Source organism: Podarcis pityusensis, assembly GCF_964106645.2.
Source record: "Podarcis pityusensis genome assembly, chromosome: 16".
Lineage (NCBI taxonomy): Eukaryota > Metazoa > Chordata > Lepidosauria > Squamata > Lacertidae > Podarcis > Podarcis pityusensis.
Window position 1 is genome coordinate 38,785,703 of NC_138041.1, and position 15,898 is coordinate 38,801,600.

Sequence of the window (15,898 nt, forward strand, 5' to 3'; positions counted from 1 at the left end):
ATAGAGAGAGTAGGGCCGGGCAATGTTAGATTTTCAACAGTGTGATGTATCACCAGCCAGACATTGCAGATTGGCAATAAACCGTGATGTTGAAACAAGCTGCATTGGCCCCAGCTGGCTAGACACAGGTTGACGCTGCCGCAGCTCTCACCACCAGAGCTTGAGCCCTTGTAGGCTAGGGCCAATGCAGCTGGCCCAGGCTGCTGCTCAGCTGGCAGTGGGAGGGCTCCCCCCAGCCCAGTTGAGTCAGCCCCAACTCCTCAGCAGCATCAGGCTTCGTGCAGCTGGGGTGTAGAAGCCTCCCTCGCACCAGCTGAGCAATCCGATGCTGCTGAGGCGTCAGGGGTGCTCAGTTGGGTGGGGCAGTTTCACAGAGCCCCCACCTCACTGTCAGCTTGGGAAGCTAGCACTGGATTGGGGGCTCTGTTAAATGCTTGGCTGAAGGGAATGGCAACCAGGCGCCCTTTTATCAGCGATGTACTGCTGAGTGAAACCAACATTGTGGTCTTCTCCTCATACCAGTCCTGGGCAAAATACAGTGGTACCTCGGGTTACATACGCTTCAGGTTACATACGCTTCAGGTTACAGACTCCGCTAACCCAGAAATAGTGCTTCAGGTTAAGAACTTTGCTTCAGATGAGAACAGAAATTGTGCTCCAGTGGCGCAGCAGTAGCAGGAGGCCCCATTAGCTAAAGTGGTGCTTCAGGTTAAGTACAGTTTCAGGTTAAGTATGGACCTCCAGAACAAATTAAGTACTTAACCTGAGGTACCACTGTATCGATATATCGCCCAGGCCTAATATAGAGAGAGTGTGATTTACACGCCACCCCAATCCCCCTTCAGCAGTGCCAGAGGCTTCAGGGGTTCCAGGCCTGTGTTTCCTTTGGGAATAAGGCACAGCAGAGTGTGTGGTATCTTCATGTTATTTGGTTTATTTACACACATACGCAACCTGAAGCTAGATGAAGGGATTGCGGAGCATCCACACATCATGTCCTGCCCCCCCTTCTCTGCTTGTCAAACCTCCCCAGAAATCCCAACCACTTTGGTCTCTGCCCACCAACGCACAACTGAGAGAGGGGCCCCTCTCCTCCTTGTCTGGCAGTCTTTGCTCTCTCCTTCTGTTTTCCTTGATGGGCTGTCACGGGCACTGGCGGACGAAGGTGGGGGGCAGTCCACCCCAGGTGCCATACCAGGGGTTGACATCATGGCCACCCCTGCCCCCTGGGATGCTCGCCACTCACTGTGCATGCCCTGGGACGCACGCCATTTGCCGCGCACCCCCAACATGCGCCGTGCCCCCTGGGACATGCGCCTCTGCTGCGTATCCCCCAATGTGTGCCATGCCCCCCCCCCCGCAGTGGGCGCGCCAGCCACGCCCCTGGATGTACGCCACTCCTGGTGCTGGAGCAGGTAGCTCTGCCACTGGTCACTGGTGTTTGTTTCTTAATGGCTTACACTCATGTAGACCTGCCAGGCTGGTTCATTAGCATAAACTGCATCCCGCCACGTTTGGCACAGTTTAATCAAACCTTGATTAATTCTAACTTTTACTAAACCCAAGAATTATTGGTGCCTTACACCCACAAAACTCTGGCACCCCAACAAATAACAATATATATTTGTTGCATGATTATGACAATTAAGTGTTTAAAAATATTTATATTTATGTTAGCAGATAAGTGTGTGTGTGCATAAATGCCCCCCTGCTAACGTAGGATAACATTTCATGCATCTGATAAGGTGGATTCCGGTCCATGAAATTTATTATTTTTATACTACCGTACTTCATTTATGAATCTCTTCTCATGAGGCATCCCAAAGTGATTTACAATACAGTAAAATCATATATAGAACAGCTGCATATATAAAAATGTGTGTGTGTATGTGTATGAAAATTAGAACAATACAATACATAAAGTCAATTCAAGTCCAGTGCAACTGGGAGTTAGGTATCAGTCTTGCTATATTTAAATGAAGACCAAATCTTCTCTAGGGAGGAGGGAAATGCTGTTTTGTGATATTGCAAACACCAGGCCACAGGTGCTGTGCACAGCTGGTTCCTGCTACTACAAAATAGCCTCTGTCCCTGAGTTTGATCCTGGCCTGGATATTTATATACAGCACAGTGGATGTCTTCCTTCGATACCGTTGTACTCCCTGCATGTTTTGTTGCCAAAAGACCACTCATCCAGCCCTTATTCCTGCATTTAGCTGTTAATGAATCTTAATGCTTTACACACTATCAGTTGTATACCAAACATGTCACTAACTTCTCCTCTTCCTGGTATAGTGCATTTCTGCTCAGACCAATGCCCTCTATCCCCTCACTGCTTCAGTTTGTTCCTTGCCTTCATCTTGCCTACACCAACCCAAACATGGTTGCCATTTAAGGTGAAACCTTGGTTTCTTGAACCCAGGAGATACTCTGTCTCCTGTTTTTGAATCTGGATTCTATGCTCGGTTTCAGCTAACACTCCTCATTGTTCAAGTCAGCATTTTGTACTACGGAGGCCACCTGGTGATCACTGACCAGATGACCAGTGGGAACCTGATATCCTTCATTATTTATGAATTTGTCCTTGGAGACTGCATGGAGGTAAGTTTCACCCATCTGAAAGCATCTATGTCCCAGTCTTAAGAGAGCTAGAGTAACTGATCTAAGTGGAGTTTCTTTCTTATCAGGGTCTTCAGCATTCTCCCACGGACTGTATTTGTTTTCCAGTCTTATGTGGGGCTCCAGCCTAGCCTGAGCTTCGGGTATATAGTTATATCTTCATAAGTGTACTAGCAGATTATCTATTCTACCACTGCAGTATGCCTCTGAATGCCAGTTGCTGGCAACTGAAAGTGGGGACAGTGCTGTTGAGCTTGGGTCCAGCTTTGGGGCTTGCCCTAGGCATCTGGCTGGCTACTGTGAGAAACAGGATGCTGAATTAGATGGGCCATATGTGCAGTCATGCTTTTGATGAAGAAGGATCTAGGGGCAACCAAATTTATTTATTTAATTTAAATTATAATTTAAAATTGATACTCTTTACCCACAACTCTCAGCATCCCTGACCATTGGCCATGGTGGCTGGGACTGATAAGAGCTGGAGTCCAGCAACTACTTAGCTAGCTTCAAACATACACAAAATAATCATTTTTTTAAAGCGCTATTGATTAAACATGATGGCTTAAGTATGTAAGAAGAGCCCTGCTGAAGATCCTTAATAGTCCAGCTTCTCACAGTGGCTTCCACTGTGGAGGAGAGGGTGAGATGAGCCACAGTGCCCCTCCACTGGTCTGCTAAAAGACCATCTCGTAAAACCTCCAAGTTAGATAAAAGGCGAAAGAAGGGAAGAAGGATCCAGCACGAAAGATCCAACGCTCAGGTGCCCTGAGCCACACACATCCTGGGCTGCCGTCACCCTCTAACAATGCCCATTAGTGAAGGTGTGTCCAAAACTGAGTGAGGCAACTTGAGTAAATGTCAGCATTGACCATGCCTTCCTGGCTTAACCACTTGGGACAGCCTTCTTTTAATTCTGAATGAACCTTCTCACAGCATGACGACTTATTTGCAAAACATCTTTTCAAAAGCAGGAAATGTTCCTGATTTGTTCCTTCCTTGTTGTAATATAAGAGGTTCTTAGAATTGTAATATCCTCCACGTCTTTTATTTTTTTAGTCTATTGGTTCAGTCTACAGTGGGCTGATGCAGGGTGTTGGAGCTGCCGAGAAAGTATTTGAGTTCATAGACCGCAAGCCAACCATGGTGCACGATGGCACTCTAGCCCCCAACCAGCTAGAAGGCAAAGTGGAGTTCAGGAATGTCACCTTTGCTTACCGCACTCGACCTGCAACCCAAGTCTTGCAGGTAAGCTTCTCACACCTGCCTTGTTGCTGAACATTTGGCTTTGGTGGCCATGGATAGCCAGTTTCTAATAGTTACTTTAAAGACTTTGGCAGTGGGAAGGGAAGATAAAATACATATATTATAAACAAAGAACAAAGTGGCACTGCCATGGTCAGGGATGATGGGAGTTGTAGTCCAAAACATATGGCGAGCAGCAGGTTGGGGAAAGGCTGAAATAACCCCTATTGGTCATGCAGAGACATCCTTTTGCTTTACAGAATGTCTCCTTCACGCTTCATCCTGGGAAAGTGACTGCGCTGGTGGGGCCCTCAGGCAGCGGGAAGAGTTCCTGTGTCAGCATCATGGAAAACTTCTACCCACTTGAAGATGGGCAAGTCCTGCTGGATGGACAGCCTATTAACATGTACGAGCACAAGTACCTGCACTCAGTGGTACGACTCGCTGGTAACCGTATTCTAGCTCTTAAATGGCCTTGGGCAAGGCTGAGCCAATTCTGTTGAATTACAGACTTGAGCTTCCTGAAAATATTACTTTACTTTCAAGAAGAGAAAGAAGGAGAGTTTCTAGTCCTTATGACTGCGAAAATAGGTTTGAAACCTCAGAAACTGAACAAGCTTTTGGAGGTAGTGCCCTGTGTACCTCTTCCCTACATTTTGCAAAACCGGAAGACATTATGGAAAATAATATAATTTATACAGGTTGCAGAACTGATTAAATTGAATGAACCTGCTCAGAATCTCTCCCTCTTACCTTTCAGACATGAAAGTACTGTGTAGCTATTAAGCCATTGAGCATCCCACTCTGCAGTAGTGTTTGGTGAGGAAGTGCAGTGCAGGGGCTAATGACAGATATTTGCAAAAGGAGGTTGTAAGAGGCTGTGTTACTCACACAGGACAATGAAGTCATGTAATTAATGCTTGGAATTCACTCTGCTTAACAACGGATGCCTTCACAAGCAAGGATAGTCATTTAAGCTGACTCTTCTTCCTCCCTTCCCTCCCTCCTCCCTTTCTCTATGCAGATATCTCTGGTGAGCCAAGAACCGGTCCTTTTCGCTCGCTCTATTGCAGAAAATATCTCCTATGGCTTGGCCTCTGTCCCTTATGAGTCAGTCATTAATGCTGCCCAAAAGGCCAACGCCCACACGTTTATCACGGAATTACAGGATGGCTACCACACAGGTATTGAAACTCTGCTTATCTGTGTCTTCAAGAAATCAGCAGCTGAGCCCAGATTCATACTTACTTGCAAGTGGTGGTGATCTTGTGGGATGGAGGAGGAGATGGGTGCTCCTCTGCTTCTTGTGTGCAGAGCTCCTAGACACCCTAAAACAAGTGTGTGCTCATGTATTTTCCCCCTCTCAAACTGTGTCATACACACATATACATATTTTGGTCTTATATTTAACCACTTGTTTTAAAATACTCACTTTTATTTAATCAAAAGCATGATTAAATAGCATATTAATATAAAGAAACAAGACAGTACAGAGGAAACAAGACATTCACATGAAAACTGAAATTACACACACAAAACATATGAAAAAGGTTCAGGTTATATTTAAGCAGATTATATTTAAGCAAGGATATGCTGGAGAATCCTTGTGATTATTGACAGAGGGAATCAGTACTAATACAAGGCCTTCCCACTACCACAGTCCTAAGAGTAGTGGGTAAGGGTTTGGTGTGTGTTTTTAATCCATCCCCTCACAGCACATTAATATGTCCTGGTAAGGGCAGAGATGGGGAAGCTCCAGCCCAATCTTGACCCACCAGGGGTTCACGTTGACCTGTGAGGCCATTTTCCCTTAACCTCACCACTTGTTACATCATGTGATAGGTGGGAGGACGAGGTTAAATCCCGCACTGGCTGTGCACCCTTGGTTTCAGCAGGAAACAGGCACACAGCCACAACAGTGGTATTTAGCGCACACTCATCAACTGATTAGTGGGGGTTCAACCCCACTCAGATTGGCAGGATTCCATGCAGACCCTTTCCTGAATGACTTGCCCTCACCATGATGTCAGATGCAAGGTGTTTTGAAGTCCCAAAGTTGGAACTTCGAAGCACCTTGCAATAAAGAGTTTCCCCCTTCATTTAATGGGATTTGCAATGGAATCCCCTGTTAAATTAAGGAAAAAAACTTTATTTTAGCAATGCCTTGCAAGGTGCTTTGAAGTTCCAACTTTGGGACTTCAAACCACTTGCACCTGATGTCACTGAGAGGGCAGCTCTACCCACCTGTCAAATTTGACCCACAAGGCTGATCCTGATAAGCATGTGGCCCATGAAGCAAAAAAGGTTCCCCGCTCCTGCCTTACAGCAAGCCTATGAGGTCTGTCAGTTTCATTTTCATGTTGCAGATGATGGAGGGTGGGCTGAGAGTGAGAAAATGTGGCTTGCATAAGACCTCCCTGCTGGCTTCTTTTAACCCAGGACTTCCTTGTCTGTCTTAGCCCTCCCGGCTACTTTAGATTTAATGCTGATTCCTCCCTTTCCTTTGAACCAACAGAAGCTGGTGAAAAGGGAACCCAGCTTTCTGGTGGTCAGAAGCAGAGAGTGGCTATTGCGAGAGCTTTAATCAGAAACCCACCAATCCTGATACTGGACGAAGCCACAAGTGCCCTGGATGCAGAGAGTGAACATGCGGTGAGCATGCTTGTTTGGAGGGAGTGTTCTTGTTCAGGCATAGCATTAGGGTGCCAGTTATACAGTTTTAAGGGCTTGCCATACTGTGCTACCATGATGGACCCATGTTGCCCACTGTTGACTGGCAGCAGCTGTCTGGGAATTCAGGCTGAGGTCTTTCTCAGCCCTGCCTGTTAATGCCAAGGACTGACCCTCAGTCCTTCTGTTCAACATCTGGTAGTTTGCCACTGGGCTATGGCCCCCTCCTTAGAGGGAGGGAGGAATCAGGCTGCGAACATTGAGCCAGGGCAAATTCTAAGCAAAAAATACAGAGATATGGGAACCTTCAGAGGCTTCAGTTTAAACTGTTGGTTTTTTTTTACATTGGCTTCCCTGCCTTGTCAACTGCAGGCTGCTGTTACTTGGCTGGCTATTTTCAAACCTGGTTAGTGTGTGTGTTGAGAGGGGAGGAGTTTGGTGGTATTTTTGTTCTATGTTTTAATTTACCTGTCATAAACCTCTGGGGCAGGTCTGTCTGGACATGTGCACAAGGAAATCAGCACGACGTTTGTGAGGCATTTCTTTAACAACCTCTTTCTCTTGGCAGATCCAGCAAGCCATTTATGGGGATGCCCAGGGCCACACAGTGCTTGTCATAGCCCACAGACTGAGCACTGTGGAGAAGGCACACAATATCATTGTTCTCGACAAGGGCTGTGTGGTACAACAAGGGACACACAAGCAGCTCATGGAAGAAGGTGGCCTTTATTACAAGCTAGTGCAAAGACAGATTCTCGGCCATGAGTCCGGCACGGGGGACAGCTGTCAGGATGGCAGCTTGCCTGGCATCCGAAGAGAGTCTTCAAAGACAGGACTGGCTGAAGAGTTCAGAGTTTGATGTCATGTGTGCAGGACTTGAAAATTTTGAACTGCACAGTTGAGCTGTCAGCTGAGCTCAGAGGTGAAAGCACTATGGAATCCAATTGGCATCCCACTGGAAGAGTCAACCTCTCCTCTTTAGCACAGCTTCACCAATGTTTTCTGTCCGTTTACAGTGTTATGCACTAAATGTCCGGTGCACATGACTCCCAGCAGGCAGTATCCTGCTGATCTGAGAGGAGAACCAGTGGGCCAACAATTCCCGCCACAGCCCCTGTGTTTTCTTTTCCCACTGATACGCATGCAAAACTTGCTGTTATTTATAAACAGGTGTTTCTTTTAGGTGCATGCAATTGTATGGGAAGAAGGATGACCAGTTGAGGATCTCTGAGGGTGATTGTGTGGACTGGGAAGGGAAATGTTGCCTTGGGACTAAGCCAGCAGTTGCTCTTTGGGATCACTCCAGTGCCTGTAGACACCCTTGCTAATGCCATGCCTCAAGTATGGCACCCTCATTAAAACAGACATTCTCTAGGGCACTTGGCTCAGGTTTTGACCATCTTAGACCCAAAAATTGCAAAAATGACTAGTGGTTCTAGATACCTCTGAGCTGAAGTGTGCAACTTAATATGGTGCCATATTCACATAGTGAATAATATGCATGATGGCTTTTTAGAAGTAAGGAAGCATCCAGAATCATTCCTTTGAAAAGCCATGCTTCCAGTCCCCTAAGTGGCACTGCAGCAGATGGCGATAAATGGTGGATTGTGTCCCTGGCCTACAGACAATTACATATATGGTAATAAACCCTGAGAGGGATTCTTCTTCCCTTGGTTAGCTTTTGATATTTGGAGGTGCACACTTTTAAAACAGAAACAACTTAAATGGTTTAAATTTATGTTGGCACTTATCAGTTGTTGCATACTGTCAGTCTGTACCAACATTTGCAGCGAATAAGACAATCCTGTTTTCAAAACTTTGTTTTTGTGAGGGCAGTCAAGGCTTTTTCATTTGGTTTCAATGCATAAAGTCAGGCAGGAAACACCCCCCCCCCCCAAAAAAAAATCCACTGGGAAAATTTCCTACGTGAGTAAGAGCAGTGTACCAATTCTTCTCCATTTGTTTCAATGAGGTTTGCAGAAGAGACCTTCCCAATGGCTTGTCACCAGTTTTGTTTGGGGAAACCCAACAAGATCTTGTTCAAGGTGTGGGTTCTGCCAGCAATCCCAAATAACTGCTGGGGGCTGGGAATCATTTTTTACATTCTTTAATTGTCAGGCATTGGTCGCCTGAATTATTCTGTTCATTTTGTTGTTTGGTGTTGTGTTTTGTTGTTGTTGTAGCAAAGCAAGGGGGGGGCAAGGAGGAAATATGTTATACCTCCACTTTGCACTGCCTAATTTGACCCAGTCATTTTACAGTTTCATAAATGATTTGGAAGAGCGCACAGGCATCCAAAACTGTGGTTAAAGAGTCAGGTGGCAGGGTGGGAAATTACCAAAATAACTAGACTATGAATTGAGGATTGAGCAATTTAAAAAATCTTTCTCTTTCAAGTCTCTCCAGTTGCACTCAGTTGCAAAATAAGCTCAAGCACTTTAGCTCATTTTAATTCCTTTCTGATATTTTGATGCTGCTGTGTTTTTGGCAGATTTTTTTTGCTGTTGGCAAATATAGTGATGTTTTACAAACACTTTACAAAATAAATAAAGACTACCTCTGACACTCAGCTTATTGAGAATCTTGAAGGGTTATTGCTGTTTGTTGTGTTTTATTTTCATGGCTACCTCCACATGGGCAAGAGATTCGGCATTCGCCAAGCACACAAGACCAGCTATTCTCATTTTGCATGGAGCACTCACAAAGCTCGGTGAAACTGTGGGATAGAATTCCTGCACATTCCGCCTCCTCGGGAAAAGGGAATCCCACGGAGGGCCAGGTGCTTGAGAGAAACCCTCTTCTCAATATATTAGAGCCAATGTTCAGTGGCACACTTAGGTTATGCTAGTCTTTGGAGTTAATCGTCTTATGGCAGCCCTCTTTTTTCAATAGCAATGTGTATTTTAAGCCCGCTATTCTGCACTTGAGAGTCCTCCTCACTTTGGTTGGTGAGGTCCTGGACCTCTGCCTCCAAAGTCCTGCCATCTACCACTGGTGGCACTTCTCACTCATGCTTTTCCAGTGACTCACATAACAAAAGGGGACATTGTTCTTGATGGTGAACAGTTCACCATGTGTTTGGCTGCTTGGTGTGCATTTGCTAGTCAGAAGCCAGTGTCACTGTTTTGAAACAACTGAAAACGTGAGGTCTACTGCTGATAATCACATAATTATTGACAGGCTGTAAATGCTGCCCAAAGTAATGCTGTTGGTTCACCCTTTACTAATGAGGTTGAAGCCTTCTGTATTTCATAGCAAACTAGGGGTGGGGAACCTTTTTCAATACAATCAATCAGTCTCAAACCTTTATTGGCATATAGACCAAATTCTGAAAGGTTCGGTACAATAAAATCGCTCAGCAAAATCTGCATCTAAAAATTAAAATACAGTTTTTCTGTAATAGAAAGTCTGGCACATGGGGACCAAAATATAGCTGGAGGAATCAAGACTAATTAGCCCTAATGGACTACCCTCCACTGCACTCTACCTTTCATTCAGGGCAAGCAAGAGGTATGGTATAATCAGAGTTCAAGGACACACTCAAGCCAGGCTCTGTATGTGCATTTAGGCAGTCTCTCCCATATAGTGGTGAATTTGTATCCTGCCTCACTTGCCAAAAGAAAGATATAAGCCAGGAGGAAGTGGTTCACAATGAGGTGCTCAAGCACATCTGACACAGCCAAGTATATTGAGCAGGGAGTCTTCCAGGAATCTCCACCTGCTCCTTCCTGACCAGATACACCAATGGAATCCAGCTCAGGAGCATGTGGTTCTTCCTGTCTCCAGCTGAAGCTGGCTGTGCAGAGTGCTGGTTGGCTGGACCTTATAACAATCATGAATCCAGCATGCCCAGAGCAGCAAAAATATCCATCCTAGATTTAAAATCATGTCATTAAAAAGAAGAAGCATAGGCAGGAAAACAGCTTGCTCTGCAATTGAAAACCCCTTGATGGCTCTTCTAGGGAGGTATGCATGTAGTTCCATTTCCAGTAGTGAACTTGGAAATTTGCTCCCCTGAACTCAGGGCTGGGGCTGGGGCTGGGGTGGAGATATTGGGGGAAAGCAGGGTCTAACATCCCCCTCGATCCTTCCAATGCGGTCATGGGGGGGGGGCTGCCAAAAACCCACAGAGACCTTTTAATGCCTGCTTTGGTCTTTGATGGAAGACTTTGCCGAGAAATGAGGTGCAGGGTGCTAGGTTATGTCATGACTCCATTCTGGAGAAAGCATCGGTCAACAACCAAGTTTGCTGTGAATCTCCTTTGATTTTGGAGAATAGGGCTAAAGTGAAAAGGTCCCTCAGTCGACTTGACCACGACAAAAGCTGCTGGAGACTATTGGACTGTTAATTGCAGGTTTATTGCTGCTAAGGCGGGACAGTGAAAGAGGGGGAGAGTACATGGTTACTACATATCATTAATTAGATGTTAATTTGTTACCAATTTTGAAAAGCGATAAAAATTCATGGGGAGGTATGCAAGTAGCTGCGAAAGTGACTATACATCCAGACACTCTACTTCTGACCTGAATATTATTTTTATCACACTTGTATATAAGCTTTATGCTCCTGTCACTTTGTGACAAATTTCAGGCTGTGTTCTGAAAAGATGCTTCAGCAAACATCTTAACTGCCAGTTGGCAAGGATCCTTATCGGAGGTGATGTAGGCCACAGGCACCCTAATGAGGGACAAGAATAATATGATCCCCAGGGCTAGTCCCTAATGCCTCTTATTGGTTTGGTTTTTATATAGATTTTTATTGGTATCAGATGGGCAAAGCTCTACCTATTCCTAATGGGATTAATTTAAAATGTGTTTTCTGTACCCTGTTCAGAAGAGTTGAGTGTCTTATTCTGGGGTGTCCAAAGCAAACAGACTGTGGGTTCTAATCAGCCAAGTTTTACTCAGTATAGACCACCCTCCACTGCATCACATCAGACACTGAATCAGCTGCCACTCTTGTCCCTCTATTCATGCTTAAGACCTGCTATCCACTATTTTTTTTAAACAACATGTGAGCACCTTGTCATTCATAGTTCCAGTTTGCCTTCTGTAAGAAAATAAAACTTACAGAACAGCTGAGGCTTGTAGGGCAGTGTCTTGATGACATCATAGACACTTGTCATTCTGCGATATCCACACTTGCATAATGTATTATTTTTTTTCAGAGTTTGACTTTATTGTAGGAGAGAGTGAGTTGATTCTGTCCTGAAATTGAGTGATGGTGCTCCAGAGTTGTATTAACACTCTACAAAATGTTTCATCTGTCTTCACATAAAGCTTTATTTGTGCACCTTTTTCCATAAACATGCCTCATTTAGGTTATGCACATCTTGAGTTATGAGGGATGTTCTGTTTTTGTAGCACCACGAAGAAAAAAAGCATGTTTGTACAGTAGCATTCTTTTGCAAAGCAGAAAGCAAATGTGCTCTAGGGCAACTTGAGCAGTCTGTGTGGATTTAGCAACCCGCCTCAGGAGAGGGTTAAAAAGTTCCAAAGATTAGACTTGCAAATTAAATTCCCTCTGAAATTTCCAGTACAAACCGACTGTTGTGAAAGTGACTCATAGATTGCAGATATACCCAACAAGTATGCTGAAGTCAACCTTGAAAGGATACCAGGTCAAGGGTGTGGGTGAGCATGCAGAGAGCACATTTACAAATAAATCAGGTCACATCACAGTTAAATACAAGTTGGCTGGATGCCAATTCTTCCTAATGAACAAATGGCCTGTAATTATAATGGGTGGGGTATGCAAGGATGCTGTGTTTGCATATGCATATACACGCAATGCACTTATTGTAAGTGCAGATACATATCAGCTTACGGATTCAACAGATAATGCCATAGGAATCCAAACTGCAAAAGGGAGAAAGATACAACTCAATTTGATTAAACAACAAATCAGTCACAAGTTCCAGCTACATTTACCACCTTCAGTAAAGGAGGGTGGTCAGTCCCTCTGATCTTCAGGTGGAAGAGAGACCTTCAGTGGAAGGCTCCACTGATGAAACAGAAAGGCTGTCCTGAAGTTGACCAATCAGGCAATCTTTGCTGTAGGCCTTAGCACCACCTTCTCTTAATGAACACAAACAGAACTAACTGTAATAGTTCTTGCTTAGAAGTGTCCTTCTGCTAACTGAGCCTCTTGTGCCATTTTCAGCAAACCCAGCAATCACTGTACATGTGGTCCTGTAGTACTGAAGCCACATTGACCTAGTTTGCATGCCACAGTATGTCACAGTAAATAGTTTACCATGAATGCACCCATTAGGGTTCTTCCACTTCTCCTCACGGTTGCAGGAAAAAACCATAATGCCTGGCTTTAAATTACTTCCAAACCAGAGGTCATGGTTTGTTTCATTTCCAACAAACCGCAATCTGTTCTTGGCTTACTGATTGTGGTTTACTGGAATGAAACAAACTATGATCCCTGGTTTTGGATGTAATGTGAAATCGGGGTGTGTGATTTTGTTTCCTCAACAAAAGCAGGGAGAATGAAAGAGGTGAGATGGCTGTAAATAATTCACTTTGATTTACTGTGATGTGCAAGTGGGGCTGCTCTGCACTTTAAGAGCTTTTGCTAAGCATTATGCGCAGTCAGACCCCATTTTCATGTTGTGTACATGCAGAGAGACTGGTGCCCAAACTAGGCATACAAAGCAAGGGTTTGGAGAGGACTACTAAAGCAACGGAGGTGTGGGGAGCTAAACATTTATTCTCCCCATGCTCCTTTTCCACCCAAACCAATTTAAACTATTTTTCTCTCAATAGGACTCAATAACCAGGGGGAAAAAACACACCATTAAAAAAACCAGCTACAAGGAAGCGGTATCAGAGGAAGACTTGGTAAAAGAAGGGTTCCATTTTGGAGAAGGGCTGTAGCTCAGTGGGAGAGCATCTGATGTGCATGCAGAAGGTCTCTGGTTTAATCCCAAGCATCTCCAAGTACAGCTAGGATATACTCCCTGTTTGAAACCTTGGAGAGCTGCTGCCAGACAGTGTGGGAAATACTGAGCTAGATGGACCAATGGGTCTCATTCTGTATAAGGCAATTTCCTATGTTCCTTCCTTGTAGTTCTGTTGTGCTTTAAAGTTTATCCTCTCACCTGTGCCCCAAATTGTAACCAGTTTTTTGTGTCCCATAAACCTTAATGGGGGAGAACTACTTGGAATCAAATCATATTTGCATGGATGCATCCTGGATTCTGTTTCTTGGTTACACTGAAGTGTTATATAACATTTGGAAGTAGTCTCTATATTGGTATTAAGAACTTAGCATTTTTTTTGTCTGCTTCTATGCATAGATTTTTTTTTTATTGAATAGTAACTCTCTTGTTTACCTTGTGATGGTTTTTCCTGAGTCTCTAAATGCACCCCCCTCCATGTTTTTTATGTGAGCCAAGCATATTTAGTTATACAACTTAGTTATACAACCAGGAAACCCTGGCTAAAATTGATCAGCTGCTCAATTGTTGATATGTCTACAAGTGAATGCTCTCATAATTCTGTCCACACACAAATGATTCCCAGACAAACAAGAAACCACACCTTGCTTAAATAACGCACAACATTTTCCACTCAAAGCCTTGTCCTGTAAGTTGTTCTGCAAACTGCTAAGATGAGATGAGAAATATATATGATACAGTTACGGTTCCTAAAATAATAAATTTGAAGACAAATATGCTCTTAGAAAGTCCATGTGTTTGCTGCAGCACGTACAATTTTACAAGCGCTATTCCCTCCTGTGTGAAGAGGGAATACCTCTTCCAAGATGGCATCTGCCACCTGCAGATTTCATTAGTAGCCTCCCCCTTACTGATGCTGAATTTAAATTAACAAAATTAATGTGATGCCTTTTTAGTTCATTAAAAAGATTTAAAAACCAATTCATATGATAGATGGAAGTTTGCAGCCCTAACTTGGAATATAGTTGATCCATTAGTCACTGGCCCCAATTCAACTAAAGCTAGCTGTGACTACATCCTGTTGAATTTACCATGAAATTTACCATCCTGCTTTGCTCCTTTCTGCTAATGAGCAGGAGCAAAAATCTGCAACCTTTGGCTTAGTGTAGCATCCAAAGCAGGGACTGTGATTTATTTTGTTCAAACAAGCCACAATTGGCAGGCTGAGAACAAACCTTGGCTTTGGATCGTAAAAGAAGAACAAATCTTGCCCTAAGACTTGAATACATTGCATTGAATTATGTACAGAGGTCAGTGGCGTAGCGTGGGGGGTGCAGGGGGGGCCGGCCGCACCGGGTGCAACATCTGGGGGGGGCGCGCTCGCACTCGCAGCTCTCTGCCTCTACCTGGCTCACTCACTCTCTCTCACTGCAGTGCTGGCTGTGCGAATCTGATCCGAGCCGCTGGGTCGCCGCCCACTGTGGAGGGGGTGGGTGCCAGGCGTGCGGTGCAGAGAGAGAGCGAGGGACTATCTGGGGGAGGGACAGTGCAGCGGCCGCCCAGCACAGCGCTGAGCGCGGGAGAAACCACACCGGACCAGCCCAGGCAGCAGCAAGAAGAAGCTGGCAGCGGCGGCAGGTTAGGGGTTAGGGGGCGCAAATTACTTGCCTTGCCCCGGGTGCTGACAACCCACGCTACGCCGCTGACAGAGGTCAAGGTGCAAGGCTGGCTTTACCACTAGGCAGGCAGGGTGAGCAAGCGGCTGGGCAAGGGGCGGGAAGGAGTGTTGGGGTATTGGAGAAAAGGTTCCTGTGTTCTCCACAGCTTGCCCTGGAGTCCCTGAACTAGCCTGCTGCCTGCTCAGGTGCGCTGGAGGATGCTGTTCCACCATCAGTGCTGAAGTAAAATTAGATTGTGTACACACTATACATTTAAAGCACATTTGAAGCACATTCCGCCCCTCAAAGAACTCTACCACAATAAAAGAAAGTCCACTAGTACATTTTAGTATAAAGAGAGGTACTTAAATTATTCCCATTGAGTTCCTTTGGTGTGATTAAAAGTAATTTTAATTTGGCTGCATTTCCATTCCTTTTTTAACTAGAACTGGCACATGCAAGGGTGCTAAGTGATGCTCATGCTGTCATAGCAACAATGCGCTTTAAAAAACCCATAATAAAGTCTGTGTGGTAGCAGCAGCTGTGAAGATGTAATGCCAGTCACTCATCAGCCCACACAAAGAAGGCAGGAGGAGAGGGAAAAGCTTTTGATGGAGTTTGCCACAGGAAGTTCAGTTTATGTCATTGAACAGGTGGTTTCCCAGTTATGTAACTAAAATTAATGGCATATATCCAGATTGTACCCCACCCCGCATTGATCATACATAACAAAAGGTAAAAGAAGGGAGGCAAATTCTGATTGGTTGCAAATAGCTCTTATAAAAATGGGAGACACAACCT

General features: G+C 44.8%; 1 protein-coding gene across 8 annotated transcripts in view; it reads left to right on the forward strand.

Annotated features, from left to right (window-relative positions):
• The window catches only part of ABCB9 (ATP binding cassette subfamily B member 9), a 32,548-nt gene extending 24,126 nt beyond the window's left edge, over nucleotides 1-8,422 (forward strand). For all 8 annotated transcript variants that reach the window (XM_080985134.1, XM_080985133.1, XM_080985136.1 and 5 more), the window contains 6 exons: nucleotides 2,473-2,601; nucleotides 3,676-3,864; nucleotides 4,122-4,295; nucleotides 4,886-5,045; nucleotides 6,377-6,513; nucleotides 7,100-8,422. In XM_080985134.1, the coding sequence (XP_080841260.1) occupies nucleotides 2,473-2,601; nucleotides 3,676-3,864; nucleotides 4,122-4,295; nucleotides 4,886-5,045; nucleotides 6,377-6,513; nucleotides 7,100-7,390 (1,080 nt within the window). In that variant the 3' untranslated portion in view covers nucleotides 7,391-8,422. The remainder of the gene's footprint in view (nucleotides 1-2,472; nucleotides 2,602-3,675; nucleotides 3,865-4,121; nucleotides 4,296-4,885; nucleotides 5,046-6,376; nucleotides 6,514-7,099) is intronic.
• Nucleotides 8,423-15,898: the final 7,476 nt, after the last annotated feature.